The 24,852-nt window shown below is 40.1% G+C and overlaps 3 protein-coding genes across 3 annotated transcripts; all 3 read left to right on the forward strand.

Annotated features, from left to right (window-relative positions):
• The first annotated feature begins 744 nt into the window (after window positions 1–744).
• Window positions 745–12,008, forward strand: LOC143460014 (epidermal growth factor receptor kinase substrate 8-like). Its single transcript, XM_076957365.1, has 15 exons — window positions 745–1,001; window positions 1,260–1,421; window positions 1,673–1,822; window positions 2,624–2,807; window positions 3,409–3,500; window positions 3,715–3,936; window positions 6,920–7,143; window positions 8,444–8,624; window positions 8,867–9,000; window positions 9,137–9,303; window positions 9,523–9,635; window positions 9,734–9,830; window positions 9,985–10,149; window positions 10,524–10,678; window positions 11,021–12,008. The coding sequence occupies exons 1-15, from the start codon at window positions 837–839 to the stop codon at window positions 11,162–11,164; spliced, it is 2,355 nt and encodes a 784-aa protein (XP_076813480.1). The 5' UTR covers window positions 745–836; the 3' UTR covers window positions 11,165–12,008.
• A 2,327-nt stretch (window positions 12,009–14,335) lies between these two features.
• On the forward strand, window positions 14,336–18,438 carry LOC143460106 (uncharacterized). Its single transcript, XM_076957496.1, has 5 exons — window positions 14,336–14,617; window positions 14,817–14,973; window positions 16,133–16,317; window positions 17,240–17,339; window positions 17,565–18,438. The coding sequence occupies exons 1-5, from the start codon at window positions 14,399–14,401 to the stop codon at window positions 18,371–18,373; spliced, it is 1,470 nt and encodes a 489-aa protein (XP_076813611.1). The 5' UTR covers window positions 14,336–14,398; the 3' UTR covers window positions 18,374–18,438.
• Window positions 18,439–19,021: 583 nt separating this feature from the next.
• LOC143459698 (uncharacterized) lies at window positions 19,022–20,964 on the forward strand. Its single transcript, XM_076956936.1, has 6 exons — window positions 19,022–19,285; window positions 19,532–19,649; window positions 19,785–19,803; window positions 20,148–20,222; window positions 20,285–20,535; window positions 20,599–20,964. The coding sequence occupies exons 1-6, from the start codon at window positions 19,098–19,100 to the stop codon at window positions 20,851–20,853; spliced, it is 906 nt and encodes a 301-aa protein (XP_076813051.1). The 5' UTR covers window positions 19,022–19,097; the 3' UTR covers window positions 20,854–20,964.
• The last annotated feature ends 3,888 nt before the right edge of the window (window positions 20,965–24,852 follow it).

The raw sequence follows: 24,852 nt of genomic DNA on the forward strand, positions 1-24,852 counted from the left end.
GCATTTGAAATGTTTTAAAATGATCTTGCTTCTCAAAATATTTATATATTGTTTCAATTAATGTTTACACTCTCTGATCTTCTGTTGAAGGTTTAATGTCCCAGACTGGAAAGTACGGCAGTTTCGAACGAAAAATCTTGCATGCTTGCGTGATGGCATGCACCAAAGTGTCAATTATTTGTTTATTTATTTTAAATTGGCGTTCAAACAACCACATTTTTTATGTTTATTTATTATAAATCAGTATGAGAATAAAAAATTTCAAGCGCACAAACGCTCACATGCAACGGAAGTGCCTATTTATGTGCGCAGTTATGTAGTAGGCCTATTGTGCCTATAGTAGTTTGACTTATTCAATCTTTAACCCAATTTTAAATTGAATTCACCGAAGTTTTCTGTCCACTACACATCTATAGTGCACCGCTGGAGCTCATGAAAAACGATACTGAGTGTGCGTACGCCGAACTCAGTCTGGGTCACTCGAACCATTATGACGTCATATACAGGAGTGAACATTTTGTCATTAATGCGGTTTGCAAGGCCCCTTCAATTCTTTATTTATTGGCATTCAAACCACCAAACTTGCATTATTTGTTTTCTATTTCACTAAACCTGTAAACTTGGTGCACGTCAAACTGACTGTGTTAGTGCTGTTGACTTCTCATGGATGTACATCTGTATGGCTTTACCACGAGTAAAAAAGCGCAGAAGCTAAAAGTTTTCAACACATATTCGAGGCTCGAAAATAAAAACTTTCTTTCCTCAGGTCTGTATTTAACGGTTCCATCTTCACTGCTCTAGCACATTGTGATAGAATAAATGAGTTAATTGTGGTGATGATGAGACCACCACTAAATGCAGCAGAAGATCCGGAGCCCTATGTTGAGCAGAGTGTCAGCTCAGGGGGGGCCCAACCTTCTGCTAAAGCCATCTACCAACAGAGAAAGTCCTATGCAAAGACAGTGGCTTCGATGGGAGAAGTCTCAGAATACAGAGTAGAGGTGGGTTCACGTTTATTTTCATAGAAATGTGTTTGAACCCGAGGCTCTGTTATTGAAGGTTTTATTTTCAAAGTGAGTAAAGTTTGAACTTTTTGGTGCTAATTTCTTTCCACTTGAGCTGTGATTATGAAATTGTGAGACTCTCTCAGTCTTTCTACTCCTAGTTCCTGGTTTGAATCTGAGTCACTCAGCAGCTCGTATTCAGATGATTTGTTGTTGATAAAAAAAAGGTGAAAATTAAATAGGGGCTTATTTTAGCATCTGGTAACATTTGCAATCGATCGGAAAGAAGCAATTTTGACGGTTGATGACAGCATCCGCAAGCTGCAGCTACTCGATGCTCGAGGAAAAATATGGACCCAGGAAATTTATTTGCACGTTGACGACAAATCCATCAAATTAATCGACATTGAAACTAGAGTGAGTGCCTCTGCTACACTCCAAAATCTTTTCAGAGTTTTACACGGGCCTTTTGTTCATAAAATAGAAATTTTTTGTGTACCAAAGTACTCAGATTAAAATATTTCAGATATGTTTGCTGCAACCAATAAAATGACATATTGTAAACAATTAGCAATTTGTTTTATATAAAGTGTAACTTGCATGATATTGACCCATAAAATCCAACCGTTTATGTTTGACGTGATGTTGTTTTGTGATTCGTTGATCAGGAAGATTTGGACAACTTTCCTTTAACTGTGGTCCAGCACACTCAGCCTGTGATCAATGCGTGCAACTACAACAGCATCTGTGCGCTCGTCATCAAAGAATTCGACCAAAAAACACCAGACATCCACCTCTTCCAGTGCTCCAGCATACCGGTATGAACAGCACGATAAGACAACTGAAATATTATATGGCATGTCACTCAGTCCACGTTGACCAGTGATTTAATACCGGTTTGCTTTCACAAGCGGGTGTAATATTTCAACTTAAATGGTTGTTTATTGTTGATACAGCCACACACACCCGATGTAGTGTACTCTACTGTTCAAATATAACAGGCTGCTATTATATATGATATGATAATACACATAGGTCTGTAAAGATGAACCTGATAAAAACCAACCATACATACTGTGTATGTGTGTATATGTAAAATATATACAGATATATGGTTCTGTTAAGTATCCACTTACTGCAGAGGCTGTATGCTTACTTGTATGATGCCTGCCAAAATGGGGGTTTTCGTGTATGACCTATAATTTAATCACTGATGTTTGCTGAAATAATTAGCCCCTTTATAGTTTCCTGAGTTATGCATTGATAGGAAATTATACCATTAATTGCCCTGTGCATTGGCTGCTAATTATGATGTAGGATTTGTGTCTTATGCTTCATTGTGTTGCAAGTTGCAACGAAGATAAACTTTTTTATCTTTGTGACTAACTTGGTACATAATCGTACGAGAAAGTGTTATGGGGTTTTGTTCATGTACGCACAATAATAGAAAAATATCAATCGTTATGATTTCTCACTTACGTAAGAGAGCTTTGTCTCAATGCAAGTGAACCGAACCCAAACGTGCAGCGACAACTGTTGCATTCTTTTCATCTTGGTGATAACTCTTCAAAGTAGTTCAGTAGTTTTTGAAAATAAAAGCCATACTTGGTCTCATCCAGGCTGACATAATCTGTGCGGACATTGGGAGCGCGTTCCAGGATGTCAAGAGCAAAAAGGGGAAGAGGAGTCGCCCAGACACACTTCGGAAACATCGCGACGTGATAAACTCTGCATCTATCCTCCCTTCAGCCACTCAAGTCCCGGTTCGAGAAAGAGTAGCTGAGTGGCAGGATAGGGCCCAAGGTCTGTGTTGTGGAGCAATTTGTTCTATATCTTGTGAATATCTAACTGTTGACAACTGATTTCTGCTAATTTTGTATAATCAAGTATTTTAGTTATTTTAATAGATCATCTAAGTATTTTGGTTGTAATGATTTAGTAATAATCTGTTAACATTTGTATTCATAATTCATCAATAATAGCTGTGACAATTTTAGTTGTTGTATATATGCAATAATTTGTAAATTTTCATAATAATGTGCAAAATGTACGGTATAAGTAATATAGATATACAGTGTAAGCATTTGCCAGATTAAATATACAGAAATGTTGGCCAGGAGACCCAACTACCATGGAACAGTGTTTGCTGTTGGTCGTTGTAGAGTGTAAATATGTGTCGCTAATTATTAACCAGATATTTCGCTTCCAGCTTGTTTGTTCTTTGTTAATAAGCAGGAATGACGTTTATGACTCGACAAACAAGTTTATTTACTCACTGTGTGCCTGGCCTGGTATGCTTTGATTCGATGATCATCATGAAACCAATTTCCTTCACCACACTCTCCAGCTAATATTTGCCGTCATGCAAATGATCATCACAGATTTAATCTCTCTCTTCTCGCAGATGACCTTCTCCCATCTCCTCGCGGCTCCCTGATCCCCTCTGCCCATGAGGACTCACCTGAGATCGTTGCATTCAAAATTCAACGCGATGTTGTTAGTATTATGATGTAATATTGCTCTATAATAGGATTACTTTGATGTCACAAATATATTTTAATTACCGTACTTATACTCAATGTGCTTTCCTGATGCCAATAAGCAAGCTACAGCTAGGACCATGTCAGTATTGTATGAGATGACGCTCTTATTATAAACACAATGAACAAATGAGATTGTTGTTGATCTCGCTTCGATTTCATCTTCCCAGCAAATGCTGAACCACGCGCTGGATGACATCGAGGCGTTCGTCTCCCTGTTGCAGAAGTCCGCGGAGGCAACTCGTGAGTTGACCGTGCGTCAGTCAAAGAGATCAAGCAAGAAGAAGAAGAAAGTCCCCGGATCCGGGGTCCTAGAGCTCCGATCGAGACTTCCTCCTCAGGAACATTTCATCGATTGTTTCTGCAAGTTCCGATTCTGCTTCAATCTCTTGGTATGTTTTATTTCATTCACGTTCTCACAACCCGTAGTTATGAGCATGCAATAACACAAAGATCTTGTAAGCCTAATTATATAATATTGTATGAGTGCAGATTAAGGCGGTGTGTGTGTGTGTGTGTGTGTGCGTGATCTATCTCGTCTGAATAGAGACCAATAAGGTGCTTGAGTAGTAATAAGCACGCTTGTTGTTCGAGGCAGTCGCATCTAGGTTCTAATTATCTCCATCTCTGCAATTACTTCCTGCATTAATTGCTTGTTGTCAATTTAAATGGGTGAATGCATTCAATTTATTTGTTCCCAGCCTCCTGCGTAGAATTTAGCTTGACTTGTGTTCAATTTAAATGAAAATGAGCCACCACTTAAAAACAACACATAATTGATATGTGTTTAGCTGTTGATGCTTATGTTTCATTTCTATATTTAGATAATAAATTCATTCTTTTTCACCTTTTTGTTAATTTATATGTTTTATGAAACATATTTTATCATCATTGATCGGTGATGAAGTAATTTGTTTCAATTTACTTTCTATATCGTAACATAGATGAAAGAATTGAGTTTTGTTGAAGTTGTTTGTGATGTCATCTCCTGGAGAAATCATAGTGAGCCGACAAGCCAGACATGGTGGTGGCCAGGCAAATAACGCGACCAATATTAGAAGCATGCGCTTATATAGCAGGCGTTGTATTGTTTGCTTTTGAGTGCTTTCTCACAAAACTATGCTGGCTGTAAAAATCTCAACAATTTATGGTTCTACTTTGTCATGAATGTATTTGTTTGGTCGACAGTATGAGCTCCTATATAACTGTGTTTGGAGATAATTGGATGAGCGGAAGTGCTTTTTATTTATTATATAACATAATCAACAATGCTTTTGTGTGGCCAAATAATTGAATGATTATGTGTACAGTAGCCATGTATGGACATGAAGAAATAATCGCCTTAAAATTAAAATAACACAAGGCACACCGGATATTGATAATTGTTAAAATCTATTTTCAGTTGAAACTATTCTGGAATATTGTTGTGGTTGGCTACCTTGCATGGAATTTGTATATTCATGTCCAAGCATTTTGACTTAATTGTAAAAATATTTTTTTGTCTTCACTCATGAATCGCTTGTGCCACCACATGTGGTGGGTTTGTTGCATTAAGCTTGTTGTGGCTTGCGAATGCATTTGGATGGTTCGTTACGAATTGTCATCTTTTTCAAAACTCTGGGTAAATGTCCTGATATTATATATATGTCGACCGCGAGTAGTAACAAGTAACGCAATAGTGTGCATGTGTGTGCGTGTGTGTGTGCAATAGCGTGCGTGTGACGCTAGACATTTAAGGACGGCAAAAGAAGAACAATTAAATTAATCTCACAAATTGGTAGAAAACATACTTGTCAAGAGTCTGTAGCGTTAGTGTGTTTAGGTGTTAATTATGTTTGAGTTTCAAGAGCTAAAAAAGTTATACATTGGGTTTCTTCCAGGTTCTGAGGCGTTTCACATATTTTCAAATTTGTTAGTTGGTTTAGCAGTTGTGCTCGTAGTAACCATTATTCATTTCTATTGAATTGATTTGTAAATCTTGAAAATTTTAAACCCTTGAGACTTTGTTGTTTTTCCCTGTTGGGTTATTTTTGGCTGAGATTTTCCCCTGTCCTGGTTATCACTTAGTTGCACCCCACAAGCCATGATGAAAAATATAATCCATGCAGTGACTGTAGAGTATAGAGTGTCTTGATGGTGACCGCACCTTTCTTTGTCATTTTGTTAACGACTTTGCAAACTAATTTGTTCCTGGAACTTTGCCAACCACCACAGCACGTGACCAGCCGTGTCATAATAAAGCAAACTTGCTCCATTGTCGACTTTTATTGACCTTGCTTTTTTCTTGGTTCTGAGCAAACATCCAGGCTTTGTTCATTATTTATTCTACTTATTCCAATTTTGATGGGGCAAGTACACTTGGTTAGCTGGGATATGATTAAAACAGTCATAACATAACATAAAGTGAATTTTACCCCCAGGTGTGATTATCCATGATGATGTTTCTTTTCTTTTTATTGGTCGGAGCCAGTTCTCTAAATTATGACAACATTTGTGTGAAATCCACTCAATTATTTTTTATTTTATTAATTTTATCTTTTTTGCTAATTTCTGTATTTGAAATATTTTTGTGCTTTTATTGAGTTTAGTTTTTAAAAGTTTACCGCAGGGAATGTTGTTTATGCTTTCCGCGAGGTTGTTTCATTTGCAATTAAAGTATAAGAATTTCTGACTCAAAGACTTTTCCCATCTTTAATAATGTAACGTACATTTCATCAATCATCATTGCTCAGGCTTGCCATAAACAATGATGATTGTTCTTACAAGTCACCTTAGGAGCGCGAGAAGTTGAGATTGCTTGAAAAGAGTTAATCCTCTTAACATAATCTTGCTTTTATCTCGAGCGGTATCGCACCAAACCACAGACGTTTTGCAATTTCTATCTCTTGACTTAAATTGATCGATTCTAAGCTATATAGAGCAATGTCTGTGGTAATTCGATGCTTACAAGCTGGCACCAAAAGGCACAATGGTCAAGAACTTTGTTGACTGAAGTATGCAGCTGGTTTGTTTTCTTTATAAACCTGCAAGTGTATGGTGATCTGGTTACTTCCATACGAGTAACATAGCACATTCAAGACTTGTGTAGAATCTCTAAATGTGTTGATGTCCAGGTCTAACTGATAAATTTGCATGAATAATTAATTGGTTCTGCCCCACTGGACATTCCACCTTGTCGTTTTGTTTGGTGGAATGTCACATTTTTCGGTTTAGTGCTCCAGAAATCTCTTGTTTATTTCAATTTGTGACGAGTTCTGATAATTAAAGCTAAGTTTTGTTAGTTTTAGATGAGACGCTCCTTTATATTCTTCACTATGCACAAACATTTGATAGATTCATTTTCAACAAGTTCTCATATTACTCGCATATTTCCAGGCAAAGCTAAAGACTCAGTTGAAGGATCCGAACGCGGTTGAGTTGGTCCACTTCCTCTTCCAACCCCTCGCCATGATTATCCACACGTGCAGTGGACCGGAACTAGCACGCACCATCAAGTCCCCGATGCTGAACAAAGACACCATAGAATTTCTCACCAATTGTGTCAACACACAGGAATTTGAACTGTGGCAGGATCTGGGCGATTTTTGGACAAAATCAAGGTATTTTGTTGCATCTTCGAGCAGTTTGTTATCATTTTTAACAGTGAGTTACGCGTTAATATGGGCAGGTCTGTTAATTTATCACAGATTCTTGTCAGTCTACTCTTGTTGCTCAATTCACTATGAATATGAAATGCAACACATATTTATTACGGCCTCTTCATTCTGGTGTCAATTCAGTGCATTGTGCATAGCACCAATGATTTGTATCGAGAATGTATTTTTAACTTTAAGATTTGTGGCTTCAGTGTTGCTGGTTCTCTCCCAATTGACAAAGTATTCAGGAAATTCTTTTGAAAATCATTCACTTCAAGAAGGTTAAAAGTTCCCTGATAATTTAAACAGACTCGGCCGTATAGATGTCGTGCTATCCCCGCATTCTATTGTTCTCTTCCACTTAATTTATTTTGAGTCCCCGTCCTTTTGAACCCAACCTCTCAATGTTGGACTTTAAGAGGCTGAGTGAACCAGAATTTAAACAATTTCAAGGTTAAAGAGCTCTCCTTCTACAAATAGTCATTAAATGTTTCGCTTTCCATGCTCAATTAAAAAGAAAAGTTTCAAGAAAAATGAAGCGAGCTCTGAAGTAAAATATAAACTACTCATTGTTGTTTTCTTTACAGATTGTTACTTGCTCGTATATTTAATTTCTTTAATCAAACATTGACCTGATGTATTGTAATGATGTCATCAAGTGATTGTTACACCAGGTCTTTTTCTGTTTATTTTGCTGATAGTTACAATTTAACTTTCTGTCATAAACGATGAATGTGCCAGTAGTTTTTGCATCTTTTGTGAACACATTCCGTAGATAACTCGCATCAGTTGTGAAGGAATTTCCATTTTAATCTTTTTGCTGCTTTCAGTTGTGTTCGTCTGATCGCACAGGGCTGTTGTCTTCATGAAACTACTTTGATTTGTCGAAAATGTTTCGCTCCAGCCTCTGAAAGAAAAACCTGAAAAACTTAATTTAAAAAATTTTATTTGCTTTCAAAGTTAACTTTCGGTTAAATTGACATGAAAATTAAAACTTTTGAGAAACAACAGTTACTATCACTTTTGCTGAATACTTTTTCTTCGAACACCTTTGGTAATTATTCATTTCCACATCATTTAATTGGTCGTGGTAATGGTGGTAAGTTGATCCTGTTTGTACTTACTTGATGCCAGAGCCATGCTTTAACAGGGACTTCCCCTAGAGCTTAGGAAAATTTTCCAGCTTCACATCTCTGTTTGTGCTCCCAGGGCAGCTCACCTGTGAGTGGTGGTTGACAGCTTATCAATCAAATTTGATGTTTAGGTCGGACTTCCCCAAGGACCTCTTCATCCCTCCCTACATCCCCACATTCATGTCCGGATGGGAGCCTCCCCCCATCCCGAATATGGAGACGGAGGCAAGTGGACAGCTGGCTGCTGCCGTCCAGGGGCAAGCCGCAGTCGTGCAGAGAGCCGAGGAAGCGTGGAAGGCCGGTGGAGCTAACGTGAGTCACATGACTTGCCTCCATTGTGATGTCATTATCGGTTTTGTTTTGATTCAAATGTAAAGAAAACTTGAAAACTTTTAAAACTTTAAAAATAAAAACGCAAATATTTGATGTGAAGCAACGAAAAACCAGCCCGTCGTAGGTGCTTCTACTTGCATGGTGAAAGTGATGTTTAGATCTTCGTTAAGAATTGTGCATGTTAAAACCTTACACAAGCCTTTTACTTGAAAAATCTGAAGATTGAAGACGCTTTGAAGCCGCTCTCACCAGTGCCACAGCCGGAGTACGCCGCCGTGAGAAAGTTCAGCAGCCAGGTAAACGGGAACGACTCATCCATGGCTTTCAAGCAACATGTCCAGAGTCATGTGGCAAGGTAGGCAGCGAGTAGAGAATACAATTTACCCGGAGACATGCTTTATGAGATGTTTATGTGATACTCGTGTGGGGAACAATCACTGGATAACGTTGAAAATGAGCCGTGTTACGGTTGCTTAATATTTATTTTGTAGAAACCAGGCCGCACAAGCCGCGGCATCGATGCCATCGCAGAGGAAGTTGTGCCGAGCCATGTACGACTTTTCGGCTCGCAACGAGCACGAGCTCTCTGTCCAACTGGACGACCTTCTCGACGTCATTGATGACTCAAAGTCCTGGTGGATGGTGATGAATGCTCAAGGTACTCCTGGACACTTTCAAGCATCCCCTGATTATTTTAAAACTTGTCGTACTATAGCTGCCAAGTTATTTTCTGAATTAAACAAACTCATGATAATTGTATAGTTAACAATGTTAATAATAACATTAGTTACGGCGTCTCTGGTGTGTGATCAAATTGTGTGGTAAGTGTCACGCTTTGTTGAATCCAACCTTTCATGCTTGTTGTTGCGTTCGGCAGGGCAGAGAGGATATGTCCCGGCCAACCTGATGCTGCTCATATCATCGGCGACCAAAGCACCAGCCACATCTTCCACCGACTCTCCTCCAAGCTATCCTCCGACGCCGGAGAAGGTTTGTTGCCGATCCAGGAAGATCTTCTTGAATGAGATGAAGATTCGAATCGAATTCGAGTCACAGCTTAATTGCATGTTTGTTTTTTGACGTCACAGGCAGTATACGTTCCCCCACCACCACCACCCCCTCCCCCACCTGTAGCCCCGGTTTCTGCTTCTGCTCCACCCCCTGTGGCGCCTAAGATAATGCCAGGTAGGGTGGCGTTATGTGACGTGCCAGATCTTGTGGCACGAACAGTATTGTACATTGCTGTTTAATTGATGATGTCATCTCACTTATTAATCTATTGATGATGTCATCTCACTTATTAATCTATTGATGATGTCATCTTGTTGATTGTTGTCAGTGTCGTTGACTGCGAGCATCAACAGTGTGGTGTTGCGGCCCCCTCCGGTGGATAGAACCCCGAGAAAGCCGACAATCGACCCGGACACCCTGCAGGAGGAACTGAGGCAGCGAGTCTCCATCAATCGGAAGAAGTCGAGGAACTTTGTCATCCCGAAGAAGACAAGTAATTATGACGTCATAGTAGGAGAATAATCGCAGCTTATTCGCATGATTGAATGGAGAAATATAAATGCATGGAGAGGTTGCATCTTGATTCATGGTGTTTAAGAAATTATATGAGCAGCAGCTTGCACCAACTTTAGTCAATTTTGTTTAATAATTGCGATGTTAGTGCGATGTCCAGATCGCTTCTATGACGTAAATGCACAGATTTTAAACCAAAAACAGATGAAATTCCGCTCAAGTTAACATTAGAATTATGACGTAATAATCTTACTGATCCTCAACCTTGTGTTGGTGGGATTGTTGTGTAAGAAATTCAAGTTTGCTATTTCATAATCGTCTTGTGAACAAGAACTATTATTTCATGTAATCTAGTGAACTACTCCGAGGTGCTCATCTCTAAATCGTCGCCTCCAGAAGAAGTAGAGTACTGGCTGAAGTCGCTTGGATTTTCAGCCATCACCATCCAGAGTTTGAAGGTTTTGAACGGAGCACAGATCTTCTCGTTGACTAAGGAGGAGCTGAAACAGGTGATTCCCCTATTGGTAATCAACAGCCAGTTTGGGTGACGTCATTAATTAAACTGGTTGCATGGATCAGAAAATGCACTCATAGCTATGCTCGGTAATCAGCGCTCCAGCGGTGATTTTAAGTCGCGCAAAAACTTTCCTTAGTCCGGTGCAAAATATACAGACTCCATAGTGAAGTTTTTTTGTGATTGTGACACCGAGTTCTTCGTATCACGCTTTACAAGTTTCCATAGAACCACGGCGCTGTGCTTATAACACAAGTCATAACATTGAGTCTCCATGAACCGGCTTGCACGCTTCCCAAACACTGACGGTCAGTTGTAACTTTTTTAAACTCAACAGATCTGTGAAGACGAAGGCTCAAGGGTCTACAGCCAGCTGATGGTTCAAAAGTCGACGAACGGTCTAAGATCGTCCAGTGCCAGTTCCGAGCTCGGTAAAGCTCTCCGGCGCCGTCAAGAGATCACCGAGAACGGGTCGAATTGAGCGTTTGAACTTTTGTTGTGCGGAATTCTTATCTTTCTCTGCCCTAATTCTCTACGTACTAATTTTATTCTGACGTCATTCAAGTGTCTGTGAATGACATCATCCAACGCTTACCAAGTGAATGAAGTCATGTGATTTTTCGTCATTTTGTTTTCGTTTAATTCCTATTTGAGGTGATTTTATTGTCTAGAAAGTTTTTGTTCTTTCAAAAGTGCCTTGGACGCTACTATTATGCTATCGTTGCACTTCCGCCTTCCATTATGAGGCAGTATACCAATACTTATCTTATTGTGACGTAATTATGTGTTCATTATCGTACTGACCAATCACACTGCGTGTTTTAAAATGTCATAATTGTGAATAGTTTTACATTGTAAATAAGATTTCTATGTATAAGCTGTATTTCTACGGCGGCACTTTCTGGTACAACTCGCAATTGCTGATGACGTAATAGCTCTCTATTGTGATCTAATAAACTGTAGATTGTTCTGATATCGTAGGTTTCAACTTTATATTGTCATGTCATGTTCCTTGTAATATAACCCCATGGTTCTTGATGACGTCATTCTTGATGTAAATGGGCTTTGACACGTGATCAATCTGCAAAGTATTTCCCCAATCAAATTTCACTACGTCAATTTTTCTTCAATCTATGTACATGCGTTCGGTTATTCCCCTCACCTAATACTAAGCGCTTTCTAATAATCACCTGATTTCACTAATTCACTGTAATTCGCGTTCATATTTGCTCTGTAAATACTTTTAATGGTGCTGGAATTGTTTTGTGTAGTTCCACTAATTTCGTGTTCGCATTTTGTCAAAAATGTTCCGCAATCGACCAAAATCTTCTGTCAACATCCAGTCGTTAGGTGGCAGCATCGAATTGTTACAACCGGTCACGCATGATCGAGTGTGCATTGGATTTGAAGTTCATAGCACCAGTAACGGCCGTTAGGTGGCAGGCACACAGGTTACCAAAGTTATTTGCAATAAAACAATCGCATCACGTGGTTAAGAGCTAGCAGATGGTATCTGTCCAATGAAAGACAACAACTCAGTTTTCATTCCAGTTGTGAAGATGTCGTTGATGGCGATGCAGCTAATTGCACGTTTGAAGCCAAATTTCTCTTCATACAAACTGAACCAAAATATCAATCACTTTATTTTTCGTCAAAATCGCGATGAGGACAAAAAATCAAACCAGTTGTTACTAACACGCGCCAATGCACGGACAATGATGAAAACGTGCTTAAAATGATTTAAGCCAGGGATGTCCAACCTTTTATTATAGTGGGCCGCATTGTCACTTGAAATAATTGAATGGGCCGCAGAACCTATTAAATTTCAAGAAAAATGGGTACATAAAGTACATACTTTTGGAGTGAAAATGACTAGCGGGCCGCACAAAAATCTCAGGCGGGCCGCAGGTTGGACATCCCTGATTTAAGCCTTAAATTTTAAGGTAACAACTAGCACGGCCACTAGTGGGCGTTGCAAACAATAATATCTAGAACTGAACCTGACGTCATGACGAGAACAAACGAAGAGTTTTACTGATGACGTCTTAGAAGTCAACCTCATTGCATGACAACATACTTACGTCACAACCACTGCTGCTACGCTCTGCAGAAGGATGCTGCCACGTCATTGATCAGCTGATACAACCAGTATCAATTAAAGTTCGGTCTCTCATTCAGAATATTAATTAAAGGTTCCTCCTAACGCTTGTCTCATGCAGTTAAACTTCATCCTACGCCGGATTTTGCTCCTAATTAGTCAAATTATTTTCTCCTTAGGGAATCACCCGTTATATTGGTCTTATTCTCTAAGAACAGATCTTAATTCTGATTTCATTATTTCATCAATAATTGCATCCACAATTCTATTTGAGTGGCCCGACAAGAACCAAGGATGACTTGTCGCTTTCTTTCGGCCGCTTTTATTCATATTTTTCTTTCATCGATTCTGCAACGAAATGCAAGTGACCAAACAATGACGTGTCCCAACGTCAACTTTTGCAGTGAATAGAAAAGCAACAAAGTTGCATGTTTTGGCAAAGATTTAATAACTTAGTTTATTGAAAGTAGAAGTTGAGTCTCGGCTCCTCAAAACGACGTCGCAACTTGTAGGTATAATTCATGTTTATAAGAGCTCTTTGTTGCCAGCTAGTGTAAGCTTGTTGTTGTTATCTGCGACCTGCTTGCTAAAACTATCGAAATCAACCTTCAAACTGTGGTTACTTTGACAGGGGCAACTTTATAAAACAACCGCTGTTCTGTATTTTATAATTGAAATGTTCTGAAAAACTTGAAATATTAACAAAGAAAATTTGTCAAAAGTCATTGAACGGGAGATCGATGGTGGAAATAGCGGAAATGATGCCGGAAGATTTTCAATTTTTTCTCCAAAGTGCATCTTGTTCAATTGTAAGCAGCTTGTTTGAAGCGATACCTTCCTCGCTATGAGCGTGACCACGGAAATGCGGTTTTGCCAATTAAGATCCAATTTATATGCATCGCTCTCTTCCGTCAATAAATATAATTAAGAGCTCGTATCAATCTCGTTTTAATTCTTGTGCGCTCATAAACAAACACTGTTTGGTAATAATCGAAAATGATGTGCAACGCAGAGCAAATGGCAGAAACAAACAGAATTATGAGGCCCGTTTGGGAAAAAACGCAAACAAGCTTTGGGAATTGTTGCGTAACAAAGTCATTGTGACGTGACAAATCTCGTCTTCATTTTAGAGATTTCGGGCTCAGGAGGCGAATTTAATTTTAGTTCTGAGAACAAACGGTCCCAGAGTTTTGAGGAGATAATTGCAATTGTAGAGTCAGGTATTTTTGAGTTATGATAAAATTTTAAAGCCATCTCTGTGAAAGATGAAGCGGAATGTGCATTGTAAAAAGAATATTTTTCAATTTTTGTCAAGTTTTAACTTAAACGATTAAACTCTGATAAACATTTTAATGTAAAATACGTTCTTTTTACTTGTTTTCACAAATTAATATTCTCTGGTGTAACCTACTGACGAGAAAGACAATATTTTGTTTTCTTCAAAGTATCGCTGCATATTAATGCTTCGTTTTCTTCTATTTTTAGTTTAATTTTTTAATTCCGTTATATGCGTAAAAAATATGATTGGACTAATTAATAAAATCAAAAATTGAAACGATTTTGAAATGAATATATTTCTACTTTTTAGTTAGAAATTTTAATTTTGGCGAATAAGCAATGAGCGACTTTTACAATTCCGGTTCTTTCCTTCCTTTTTATTGCCCGCCTGTGAATCCTTTCAACTCTCCTGTTGGATCGACTAAAGAAGCGATGATACCGCCGCATAACTACGCTTCGATTCCGGTGGGAAATTTGTTTTTACCCGATTATGGAGCAAGGTCGACGCTCAAGGAAAAACTTCCGATAAAGCAGAAATTAAAACGATCTTCAAATTCGGTAAGTTTTATTTGTCGGTCAGAAACTTTCACGTCTTAAAAGTAAATAAAAAAATTCAAAATTCGAACTTTTTATATTCTACGCTTTCGGCAAAAAGCAAATTAATTTTTGCCATCATTTTTCAACAAATATATGAATGAATTACCAAAACTTATGAAACATTTCACATCGATAATAACTTCACGTTTTTATCCTTTAGTTTCTTTCGACAACGTCACCAAACCGTGGCGTCACAAACCTATCGAATAACTTTCATTTTCAAAATATGATGACGTATCCAAATGAGGGATTCGTGACGTCATCTGGTTTGATTACGTCGCTATCGTGTGGTCTTCCGTTGAGCCAATCAAATTCAGGTAATTTCATGAAAATAAAATATTTTTAAATCTGTTTTTTGAAATATTCTTAAAAGCTTCCAACCGAGGAATGTGAATAAATGGCCTCTTCAAGCAAACTTCGGCTTCATTTCCATAAACAATGATCTGATACATCTTAGTTAGGCTCGTAAATGTTCCTGGAACTTATTGCATGATGCTTCCATTAAAGCTGGCGATTGAAAGTTTTGTGTGAGAGCGAAATATATTGGACACCGTGGAGCTCGTGTTCGTTTACTCGTAAATTCCGGCTCGAAATACAGATTTTTTTTCAGATTCAGTAAATTCAATCTCCTAATCACTAAAACAGCTCGAGTTCACCTGCTTGTGGTTGTATTAGCTCCATCTGCTGGTAGTTAGCCAATCAAACGCGGGAGATTGATCATGTGGTTTGCATCATCGATTACGTCACAAACAAATAATAAGTCACGGTAATAAGTTTCAAATTACAAGCAAATTAAAAGGGATTCGTCGAAAATTATCCCGGCATTGACCAGATGTTAGAATAAGCCTCAATTTAGAAAACAATCCACTCTCTAACTCTTTTGCCAAATAAAACCAATATTAATAAAATAATTCATTTGTTTACAAAACCGGAGTCACCTTCCAAATTATATCGAGGTTGGGAAACTGTAAAATACGAGTTATATGATTATTCCCGCCAATACATCGGTGTCAGCTGATTATATGATTACTCGCCAGGCATGAAATTGACCAATTAGGAAACGATCTTGGGCCAGCAATCGAATCTGAATAAACAGTTGTAGGAGCTCCGTCGCTTTCCGATTATTACGTCACGCTCCAGACGGCGCAAGAGCAGCAATTAAAACAAAGCTTCATTGTGATGTCACAATGTTAGTATAGCTGCCTTTGATCGATCGGGCTTCTAGAACTAATTAAATCTTTCTTGCCTGCATATGTCATAAAGCTAATTATGACGAAACAACAGATATTGGCGGTTTCTGAGGCGATTTCGTTTGTTTGGTTATAAACCCCTGATGACATCATCACAAATAAATGGGATAGGCTTGTTGCCTTACACCATTATTACATCATAAAGGATTTTTTTGTCAATTAAATTTTGAAATACCTTAATTATTTTTGTAATTAATATATAATGAAATTTTCGATTTTACTTCAGACGTCATAATGGACGAGCATCATTGTGACGTAACCCAGGGAGTGAAGAGGCGTCGAACGCGGACTAACTTCAGCAGTTGGCAGCTGGACGAGCTGGAGAAAGCGTTCAGAGACTCCCACTACCCGGACGTGTATATGAGAGAGGATCTCGCCGTGAAACTGAGACTCGTCGAGTCCAGGATACAAGTAAGCAGGGAGCATCTATTGTGACATCAGAATGGGATTTGTTTCTATTGGAGTTGTTCGATAAAACAATTGAGCTGGAAACAGGAAATGCGTTAAAATGTCTTTCACCTGTAAAGGCTAAATTTCACTGATAAATAATCACCATTGTGACGAGTGGCTGACACTTTCGGTTGAAGCCTGATTGTTGGCGAAATTCAAATTATTATGTGCGCAAATATTTTAACCATTCTCACGGACTCTTGCGTTCCATTCATAATAAATTGGATAATTTACCAAGAAGAAAAAATTCGAAGAAAATGTCTTGCGTGTCAGTCGTTCCTTGGTTTCTTACTCATTTCAGATTCACTTCAATGGGTTCGCTCCTCTCTGTAATTTTCCTCTTCATTTCCAAGCTCCACAACCTCTCATTATCTTAACCGGGAACAAATTTGATGCGAAAATGACCGTTCACTCTTGTCGAAGATTACCTCGACCTACTGTTGCGTCACAGAAAACATCTGTACTTCTATTGTCAGTGCATGTAAAAGCGGTTACAATGAAATTAGGCGTAAACTCGCACCCGAAATCAAATCTTCGACGGTCGGTGTTTCAACTAAGCCCCTGGCGTATATATGAGGCCGCTTTGATTCGTGGGCTTTGTCTGCCATGATCCGGGCTCAGTCTTAAACCCATAATCCGGGCTTGGGGTAGCCTGCCCCTGTATATCATCCTACAACGTCTCATCAGTTGCGCCAGCCCCCGCCGTAAGTCTGTAATTGAAACCGAGTAATTTGTCGCCGCATCGAACAATCTTTTGTCCGGTTTGAAAATCTGCAAGACCAACGCAATTTATAAGATGTCAGTGGCATTTCTCATAGGTTTGTTACGTCACAGGTAATTTACATGGCCACGGAAATGTGTTTTTATGATGTTTATTCTGCAGGTTTGGTTTCAAAACAGACGAGCAAAATGGCGGAAACGTGAAAATACGAAAAAGGCGCCGGGCCGCCCTCCTCACAATGCTCAATTAAAGCGATGTTCCGGTGAGTTTATGACGAAACAATCAAAACAAATTGAGCTCGTTATTGGTGGGAAGCGCGACAGAGAAAACGTTTGATAAAAAATTTCGCAAAACGTAGTTATTTTTGAAAACAAATTCAAATTCATTCGAAAATCATCGAGAATTTTTGTTTTTTTGAGAATTTTTTGAGAGTTTTTTTGAAAATTTAACTTTTTTCACATCATTTCAAGTGGTTCAAAATTTTTAGGCGTTCCCATGGACCCGGAAGAAGTGGAGGAACGCGAACGCTCGAAGCAGGCGAGAAAACTCCGGAAGAACGTGATGCAGGCGATGTCGATGTCGCGGAAACAATCGCGGTCGACGAACGTCACACAAAGAAATCGCGATTCGACTTCCTGTGGCAACGTTATGGCTGCTGAGTTCGATCGTGGCTTGGACGTGCGTCGACATCGGCACAAAACGCCATCGAGTTGTTTCCAATCTTCGTCTTCTACGTTATTTGGTGTTAGTGACGTCACAATGAGCACGGCAAATATCTCTTACAACGCACTGTCGTCACCTAACGATCGTGTTTGCAAGTTAGAGCAGTACGAACATGAACACGAGGTGGCGAGCGAGAGTATATTCAGCGGCGAAGTCGCGAGTAACAATGATGAACAAACTGATGTTGGAAAATCGCATTCTAGAACCTCCTCCTCGTCTTCCGGTGAAGAACCGCGATGTCGATCTAGGGATGAAACCATTCCAGAGAAGAAAAATGACGTCATTGGCTCATACAGCATCGAAAGACTTTTGAGGAAGTCAACGGACAAACCCGCCCCCAACACGCCCACCAGTCCCCTTAACTTCAGACCCGAACTTTTCGGGGACGTCTTCAACCGCGCTTCTCTTATGACGTCACCACAATCCGGAGTTTATCCGAACGCGTTTAATTCGTCGATGGGAGGGGTGACGGTGATGAGCGAACAAATGAAGTTGCTTCATCGGTATCAGCTCTATCTGAGACTCTTCTCTGGAGTCCGGATGACCAAATCCTCCTGGAAGACCAAGGAGTAATTTCCGTAACGCTTCCTGAAGCGACATTCGACTTCTTCCGCATCTTTAATGGTCACTTTGCGCTTTGTATCGCTTGTTTTAAAGTAGAATAAACAAACCTAACTCTGAAATTATTCGGCGTGTGTTGTTGTTTCAATTGTGTAGGGCTTGTTGAAATGAAAGAAAATTTATCCATCAAAAACCTTCTCAAGGTTGAAAGAAGACAAATATCCCACTTTCTATGACGTCACAAATATCCCACTTTCTATGACGAGCCTTGAATGAAACGAGAAGTGTTTAACAAGAGGCTCATAAGAGCAGAAGCGCTTTAACGCTTTAATTTACCGCCAACCACCTTAATATAAAGAGATATGAGAAGAAATTAGAAGAGAATCCCGCAAAGTTTAAACAAACCGCTCACGACCGCGGTAAGAAGCGTAAGGTCGCTGCATCGCTACTTCTATCTAATTGTTAGTTGCTGGCAAAAGCCTTGGCACGTTTTGGAAGGAATTTTAAGTTAACTGTTACGCTTCGAGTTCAACGGCGTTTTAGACCAAAACCACTTGACTTTGACCTTTTATAGTTGTTTGCCGCTCTGTCGGCATGGCACGAAAATTGCCAAAGGCCGTGGAAATATTTTATGCTTTTCAAAGCCTGTTTCTGTCCAGTCTGTGATTACTAGGATTTTGTCTGCGCAGATAAAGCCCAGATTCTTTCCAATAATCGAGGAGATTTTGAGCAAACAATGCCCCTTTATGAGCTCAAGAGTAGAGGGGATGGTTACCATGGCAAAAGAAATCGCGACATAGTTGTGCTGAATGAAGCTCATCTCAAGTTCTTCCTCAAAAGAGGAATCTTCCTCGCTCTTCTTCTGCTCCTGTGCTCGGCTTCTTATTACTTCGGGGCATCCTCGAGCAAAGATGGACGTGACATGTAAGTAACCAGCCGCACTGTATTGTCTTAACGTTATAATTGATAATTACACTGCATTATACCATAGTCGTCGTGACTAGAGTCTTAAAAGTGACTTGACCTGACTCGAGGACTCGAGTTTGATGACTCGGTTACCACACTGTTATAAGCTACTTATTATTGGAAAGTTATCTGTATCTTATTTTTAATTCTGTTACTGAAAAATTGATGATGTAAATCCTTACGTCATATTATACGTCATCACAGATCAGATGAAGAACTGCAATTGATGAGAGCGATGCTGACTCGCTCAAAACGTGACGTACATGACCATGCAGGGTCAGATCATCACGTGATTAAGAGAGCGGCTGATGACGAAAGTCAGGTGAGCCATTTCGTAGATTGCAACGTGCAAACTAGTAGCCTATACGACGGCTTGAACTTGTTTTTTGCTGAATTATTTTACAAATAACTTTCGTTCTTTGGTTTTAAATATGGGAATTTATTCTTTTTTATTCAGGGAGAATTTACTCGGACCGGTAAGTTTGCCAAGTTTTAATACCAGCCTTGTTCAAGCCTAAACTGCTGTTGGTTGTGAACGTTCGTTACATAGTTTATTGTTGGCGGTTTATAGGCGGATGAGGTGGCAAAGCTGTTAAAGTTTGATTTCGAATTTATAAAACATTTACTTAAATCTTTTTGTCTGACGCGAACATAATCGCTTTAAAAAGCAGCTTGCCCGGTCGCATCTCAGTGTCGCGCATTGATTATGTTTCGTCGTTGACTTCACTTTCACTTGTTTAAGAAGTAGAAGGAAGTTTCACTCACAATTAAATACAAAACCACCAACTTTCTAACTTAACCCAATCTATCACTTATATAGGCGGCGGGGTCACCTACGTCAGATGGGGCCGCAGGGATTGCCCCAACCAGGCACGGACGACGATGGTGTACGAAGGTAAGACCCCGCTCGGTCACAAAAGCGACGCGAATGTTGTCACAGTATTGATTATGACGTAGGTTTTGCGGCGGGTGGCCACTACACCCACTCAGGAAGCGGGTCAGATTTGATTTGTTTGCACAAAGAGGTACAATACCTACAGGGGAAGTACATTGACGGCAACCAGGGGGGTACATTCCTGTACGGTGTGGAGTACAGGGAGGGTGCATGGGCGGACCACCTCTTTAATCTTTCCCTCATCGAGGGAACCACCCTGAGGCTGCATGACGTACCGTGTGCTCTGTGCATGGCTGGCAGCAGGTACACGCAGGTAAACTTCGTTTAAAACTCTCTCCTTCAACTCGATCTTCCTCACCCAACCTTCCCTCTCCAGTTAATGATCCCTGGAAGGCGCACTTGCCCCGATGGTTGGACGCGTGAGTACACCGGCATCATTATGACGTCATATCACAGCCACGCCCACTCCAGCCCCCACTTATGTATCGACGACACGCCCCAGGTGGTGCCCGGGTCGGAGGCGGAACAGAACGGGGAACTGCTCTACGTCGTGGAGGCCCAGTGCCCCTCCCTGCAGTGCGAACCCGTTGTCCAGGGGCGAGAGGTCGTTTGTGTCGTCTGCACCCTCTAACCTTTGACCTTTACCGATGACAAACAACTTACTTGTATAAAGAAATATAGGTTTACATTATTACATCACAATTGGCATGATTTGTGACCAATACAAACCTTTCCCAAACTACTCTGTGCGTGATTGTGCGTTTTTTTTGCAAAAGATGAATTTCATGAAGAATTGACTAAACTATTTGCAATTTTAAGAATATTTTGTTATAAAATATTGTTCACACAAATCACACCAGCGGAGATTACTTTATAATAAATGTAGAAATATGTGTACCGCTAGACGATAGCAAAGAGCTCCAACCATGCGCTGTGCCTACCATGAGAAAGGTTTTAATGTCGCCCCACGTGGCTTAGATCGAGGCGAGTTAAGTAAATTGCTTTGAGGGAAAAATCATTTAATTTTTTATTGAGTCACTGCTCTGTGCATGATTGTGCATTTTTGCGGTGAATATGATGCAGAATTGACAGAATATTATAAAAGTTTTATTTTTAGATGTGAAATATTGTCCCTTCCAAATCACATTAGCACAAGTCATTTTATACTAAACGTAGAATTTTGTTCACCGTTAGACGATGACAAAGAGCTCGTACATTGGGCAGCACGAGAAAGGTAATGACGTTAAAACGTCATGTGACGTATGAGGAGCGAGAGTGAAATATTTTGCGGGAATAACCTTTTCATTGAGCTACTAATCGCGCAGCAGGTGAAGGCAAAGTTGTCAAATTTTGCAGGGTTTGTGATTTTTGTTAAAATGACCAACAGGCCTCGGAATCTTCAACAAAAGTGCTTGTATTTGTTGTTTCGCTTAAAGTTAATATTTTCTAGCATTAATTATGAAGTTTCTATTTATATCCAACACTTATTCGGATTATGACGTAATCCTGGAATTTTTTCGCTGTGAAAGTGCTCGGAAATGGCGATTGCTTTTTTGAGCAAAAAGTCCCTTCAAGGCTAAAAATTAACCTCGGATAAATCTTTGTGAAATCATGTTTTCAAGTATAATGACGTATAATATACACTCACTGTTATCTTGAGCGATTGGGCCAAGCTTCTTTCAGTTTGCTGTAGAGCAAAGCTGGAAATGTCACGATCTCGCACCACAATAATAGGCCGCGCAGGTGATACAAGGCACATGTTCGCGTTGAGGCTCTGACGCCATTGCAAGGGTTTGTGATAGTTTCGAGCCCCGTGGAAAACCCCCGGATACATATTTGAAGGCGCAGGCCCAGGCAGGGTCCAGTTCCGCATTCTTTGAAGGATTTTCAAAATGGCGGCGGCTAGAGAGCGGTCTTGTAACAATGAGTTACCGCTTCTTTAATGGAAACGTCTTAAACACGCGGAGGTTCCACAAACACAGGCTAAGGTAAGTGCGAGCATCGATTTAATTTCTAGTTCAATGTTTTCTTAAAGTTGTCTCGATGCTGCAGCGAGAAAGCGGCGGCCTGAGGCATTTTCTAAGATGCGAGAGTTTGTCAAAAACAGCCGTTCCTTACAGAAGCTGTTGTAACCTGTGAGAAAGTCAGGAAAGCGAATATGGTTGGATATGGGAAGAATTTATGGAGAAGTTTGCTGTGAAATTTGTTGCGTGACTGTTTTCAGGCTTTTAAGTTCACCTTAAGTTGTTCTAACATTGGTCGTAACCGCGGATATATTCGGTCGTAATGTTGTCAAATATCTGCTCTACGCTTTGCCTTCCCCGAGTCGTCATGATCGGCATCAAACTGTCACGAGCGCAATGTGGTTATTACGTCACAATTGCAGCTTGCCATCGTTAGTATTAATTTTTGCATCAGGCATGCCTCCATTCCAGCTGCATTTTATGAGCTTAGAAAGCGCCGAGAATTTGAAAGTCTTAAGAAGATTGAAATAGTCTGGCAGATATAATATACCTGATGAGAAGGAGGGTCGTTAAGCAAAGTTACTTAACTGTTATAGGATTGGTAGAAACGATAATTCGCTTTACCAAATCTTAGACATGTTGCTCAGAACAGCGGCATCTTGCGATTGTATTTGATGACATTTTTTTACTTTAAAAGTTCTGCGTTTTCTGTCTTTTCATGTAGAATTTTGTGAAACAATTGCATCACGCAATGCAGCTGATAACATTGAGCTTCATAATCCACTTGATTTTAGCTTAAACATTTCTAAATGGCGCAATTGATGACTCAGTCGTATTTACAAGTCTAAAATTCAACTTCTTTCTCCAGTTTCAAGTCGATGCTGAGATTTCTATTTATGGAATGAGACCACTTCTTGTTTCAGCCAATCACAGATTAAAGTGGCGTTGACGTCAACCCGCAAGTAGTTTCAACCGTGGTAGATTTATTACGTGTTCCTTTATTACGTGTTCCTTGGTCCGTTGCTAAAGTCTTGTTAGTTCCGATGATTTCATAATAAGCTGCAGAAATAGTAAGTTGTCTACATAGTTGGCGATTTTCGCTTCCGGTCTTGTGACCTGGTTGGTATGAAAACCTGATTATGTTTCTATCTATAGCCAGCTGTTGCTGCTGAAATTTTCCACTTCACGCCTCGTTGGAACTGCAGCAACTTCGTTTATTAACAACACGTCTTTATGATGGAGTCATGTGACAATGAGCTGACCAATCGTGACTTTAATCTCACACAATATACCGCTCATCTTCTACGTCCAGTTTTGCATTATGACGTCACAAGTTGCCTTGTGTAGTCGTAGCCCTTAGTCCGTTTTTGTTGCAGTATTTATGGGGTTGTGGGTTGGGGCGTTTTTATCGCGATCGACGCTTGTTTACGCTCTTTCCTCTTCGCCAATTTTTTGTCCAATCACCCGCACCCCTTCCATGCGTGCCACCACGCGTACAATTCCCGCATTCCTAAACGCCTCCGCCTAAAACTGGGAAATTTCCACACGAAATTGCAACTTCTACCTTAGGCAAGATCAGGCTGAAAGTCGCACGTGGTTGTCGTCACAGAGTCCGTGTCTTACATCAGCTGTGACGTCAATTATTTTAACACCGCGCAATCTTGTCTCGCGTGCGCTCGTCCAACCCGGCCTGTCGTTGTAAGCAGGCCAGCAACGTCAGGTTAGTGATGGCGGTTGTACCAAGGCCGCCACGCCAAGTGCGCAATGCGAGGTCGAGCATGGCAGGAAGCAGCGGACACGTAACAGCAGCAAACATCAACGCGTTGTTGTGAAACAAGTTGACATAAAGATACGAATGACAGCGGTTTGTTTAAATTTGTTGCGTAAATTTAGTCAAAAATCATGATCAACAATCTAAGGATATGACGCGACTCAGTTTCCCACAAACAGGACAGCGGCTGGATACAGGTCTTGCGAGATTCTCTGCAACAAATTTTCGGCAAATAAACTGGGGCTTTTGCTGCATCACCCCGATGATTTGGAATTGATCAACAAAGAAATAATTATGACGTCGTTAACTTAATGAGGCTCATGCATGTTCTCATTCTGGAGTGACGTGTCACAAGCCTGCGCTCACGTGACAAACTCTCCAATCACGATCCTGAGTCATTCCAGCCCAAAATTGGTACTAGCGAAGTAAACACCCCTCGATCGCATCATAATCACGATTGTTTACGTCATATCGAGCAAAGTTTGGCTGTCACGTGGCACAAGGCGGAAACAGGTTCCTTGTCACGTGATTAGGGCCTCCACTGCGCATGTGCGACATTATAAGCGCGGTAACGGTCGATCGCTTTTTTGCGAGCTATTCAACGAATCTCCGCCCACCCACGGCCACGCTTCACTCAACACGAAAGACCTTTTCAAGCGACGTGGAGATTGTGACGTCATAGAGGAGAAAGGTGTGTACTGGTTACAGGGGAAAAGCGCAGTTTCAGAATGTGAAATTGTGACGACATAATTGATGAAGTGTTGGTTGCGTTGCCATGGCATCACGCTATGAGTTCCCTTCTTTAAAATTGAATGTAAATGTCTGGTGAACAATTTACCATATAAGGAAATCAATCAAATGTAACGCGATTGAGTCGACTAATCGTGACGGGGAA

Source organism: Clavelina lepadiformis, chromosome 5 (genome assembly GCF_947623445.1).
Source record: "Clavelina lepadiformis chromosome 5, kaClaLepa1.1, whole genome shotgun sequence".
NCBI lineage: Eukaryota > Metazoa > Chordata > Ascidiacea > Aplousobranchia > Clavelinidae > Clavelina > Clavelina lepadiformis.

What these genes read in the sequence shown, in the direction of transcription:
- LOC143459698 (XM_076956936.1), top strand. Translation starts at nt 19,098, where the DNA reads ATGCCCCTTTATGAGCTCAAGAGTAGAGGGGATGGTTACCATGGCAAA. An exon ending in AGCAAAGATGGACGTGACAT is followed by an intron (nt 19,286 to 19,531) that starts GTAAGTAACCAG and finishes ACGTCATCACAG; the next exon opens with ATCAGATGAAGAACTGCAAT. An exon ending in CTGGCAGCAGGTACACGCAG is followed by an intron (nt 20,536 to 20,598) that starts GTAAACTTCGTT and finishes TTCCCTCTCCAG; the next exon opens with TTAATGATCCCTGGAAGGCG.
- LOC143460106 (XM_076957496.1), top strand. Translation starts at nt 14,399, where the DNA reads ATGAGCGACTTTTACAATTCCGGTTCTTTCCTTCCTTTTTATTGCCCG. An exon ending in TAAAACGATCTTCAAATTCG is followed by an intron (nt 14,618 to 14,816) that starts GTAAGTTTTATT and finishes TTTATCCTTTAG; the next exon opens with TTTCTTTCGACAACGTCACC. An exon ending in TCGTCGAGTCCAGGATACAA is followed by an intron (nt 16,318 to 17,239) that starts GTAAGCAGGGAG and finishes TTTATTCTGCAG; the next exon opens with GTTTGGTTTCAAAACAGACG.
- LOC143460014 (XM_076957365.1), top strand. Translation starts at nt 837, where the DNA reads ATGATGAGACCACCACTAAATGCAGCAGAAGATCCGGAGCCCTATGTT. An exon ending in GATTCTGCTTCAATCTCTTG is followed by an intron (nt 3,937 to 6,919) that starts GTATGTTTTATT and finishes GCATATTTCCAG; the next exon opens with GCAAAGCTAAAGACTCAGTT. An exon ending in GATGGTGATGAATGCTCAAG is followed by an intron (nt 9,304 to 9,522) that starts GTACTCCTGGAC and finishes TGCGTTCGGCAG; the next exon opens with GGCAGAGAGGATATGTCCCG.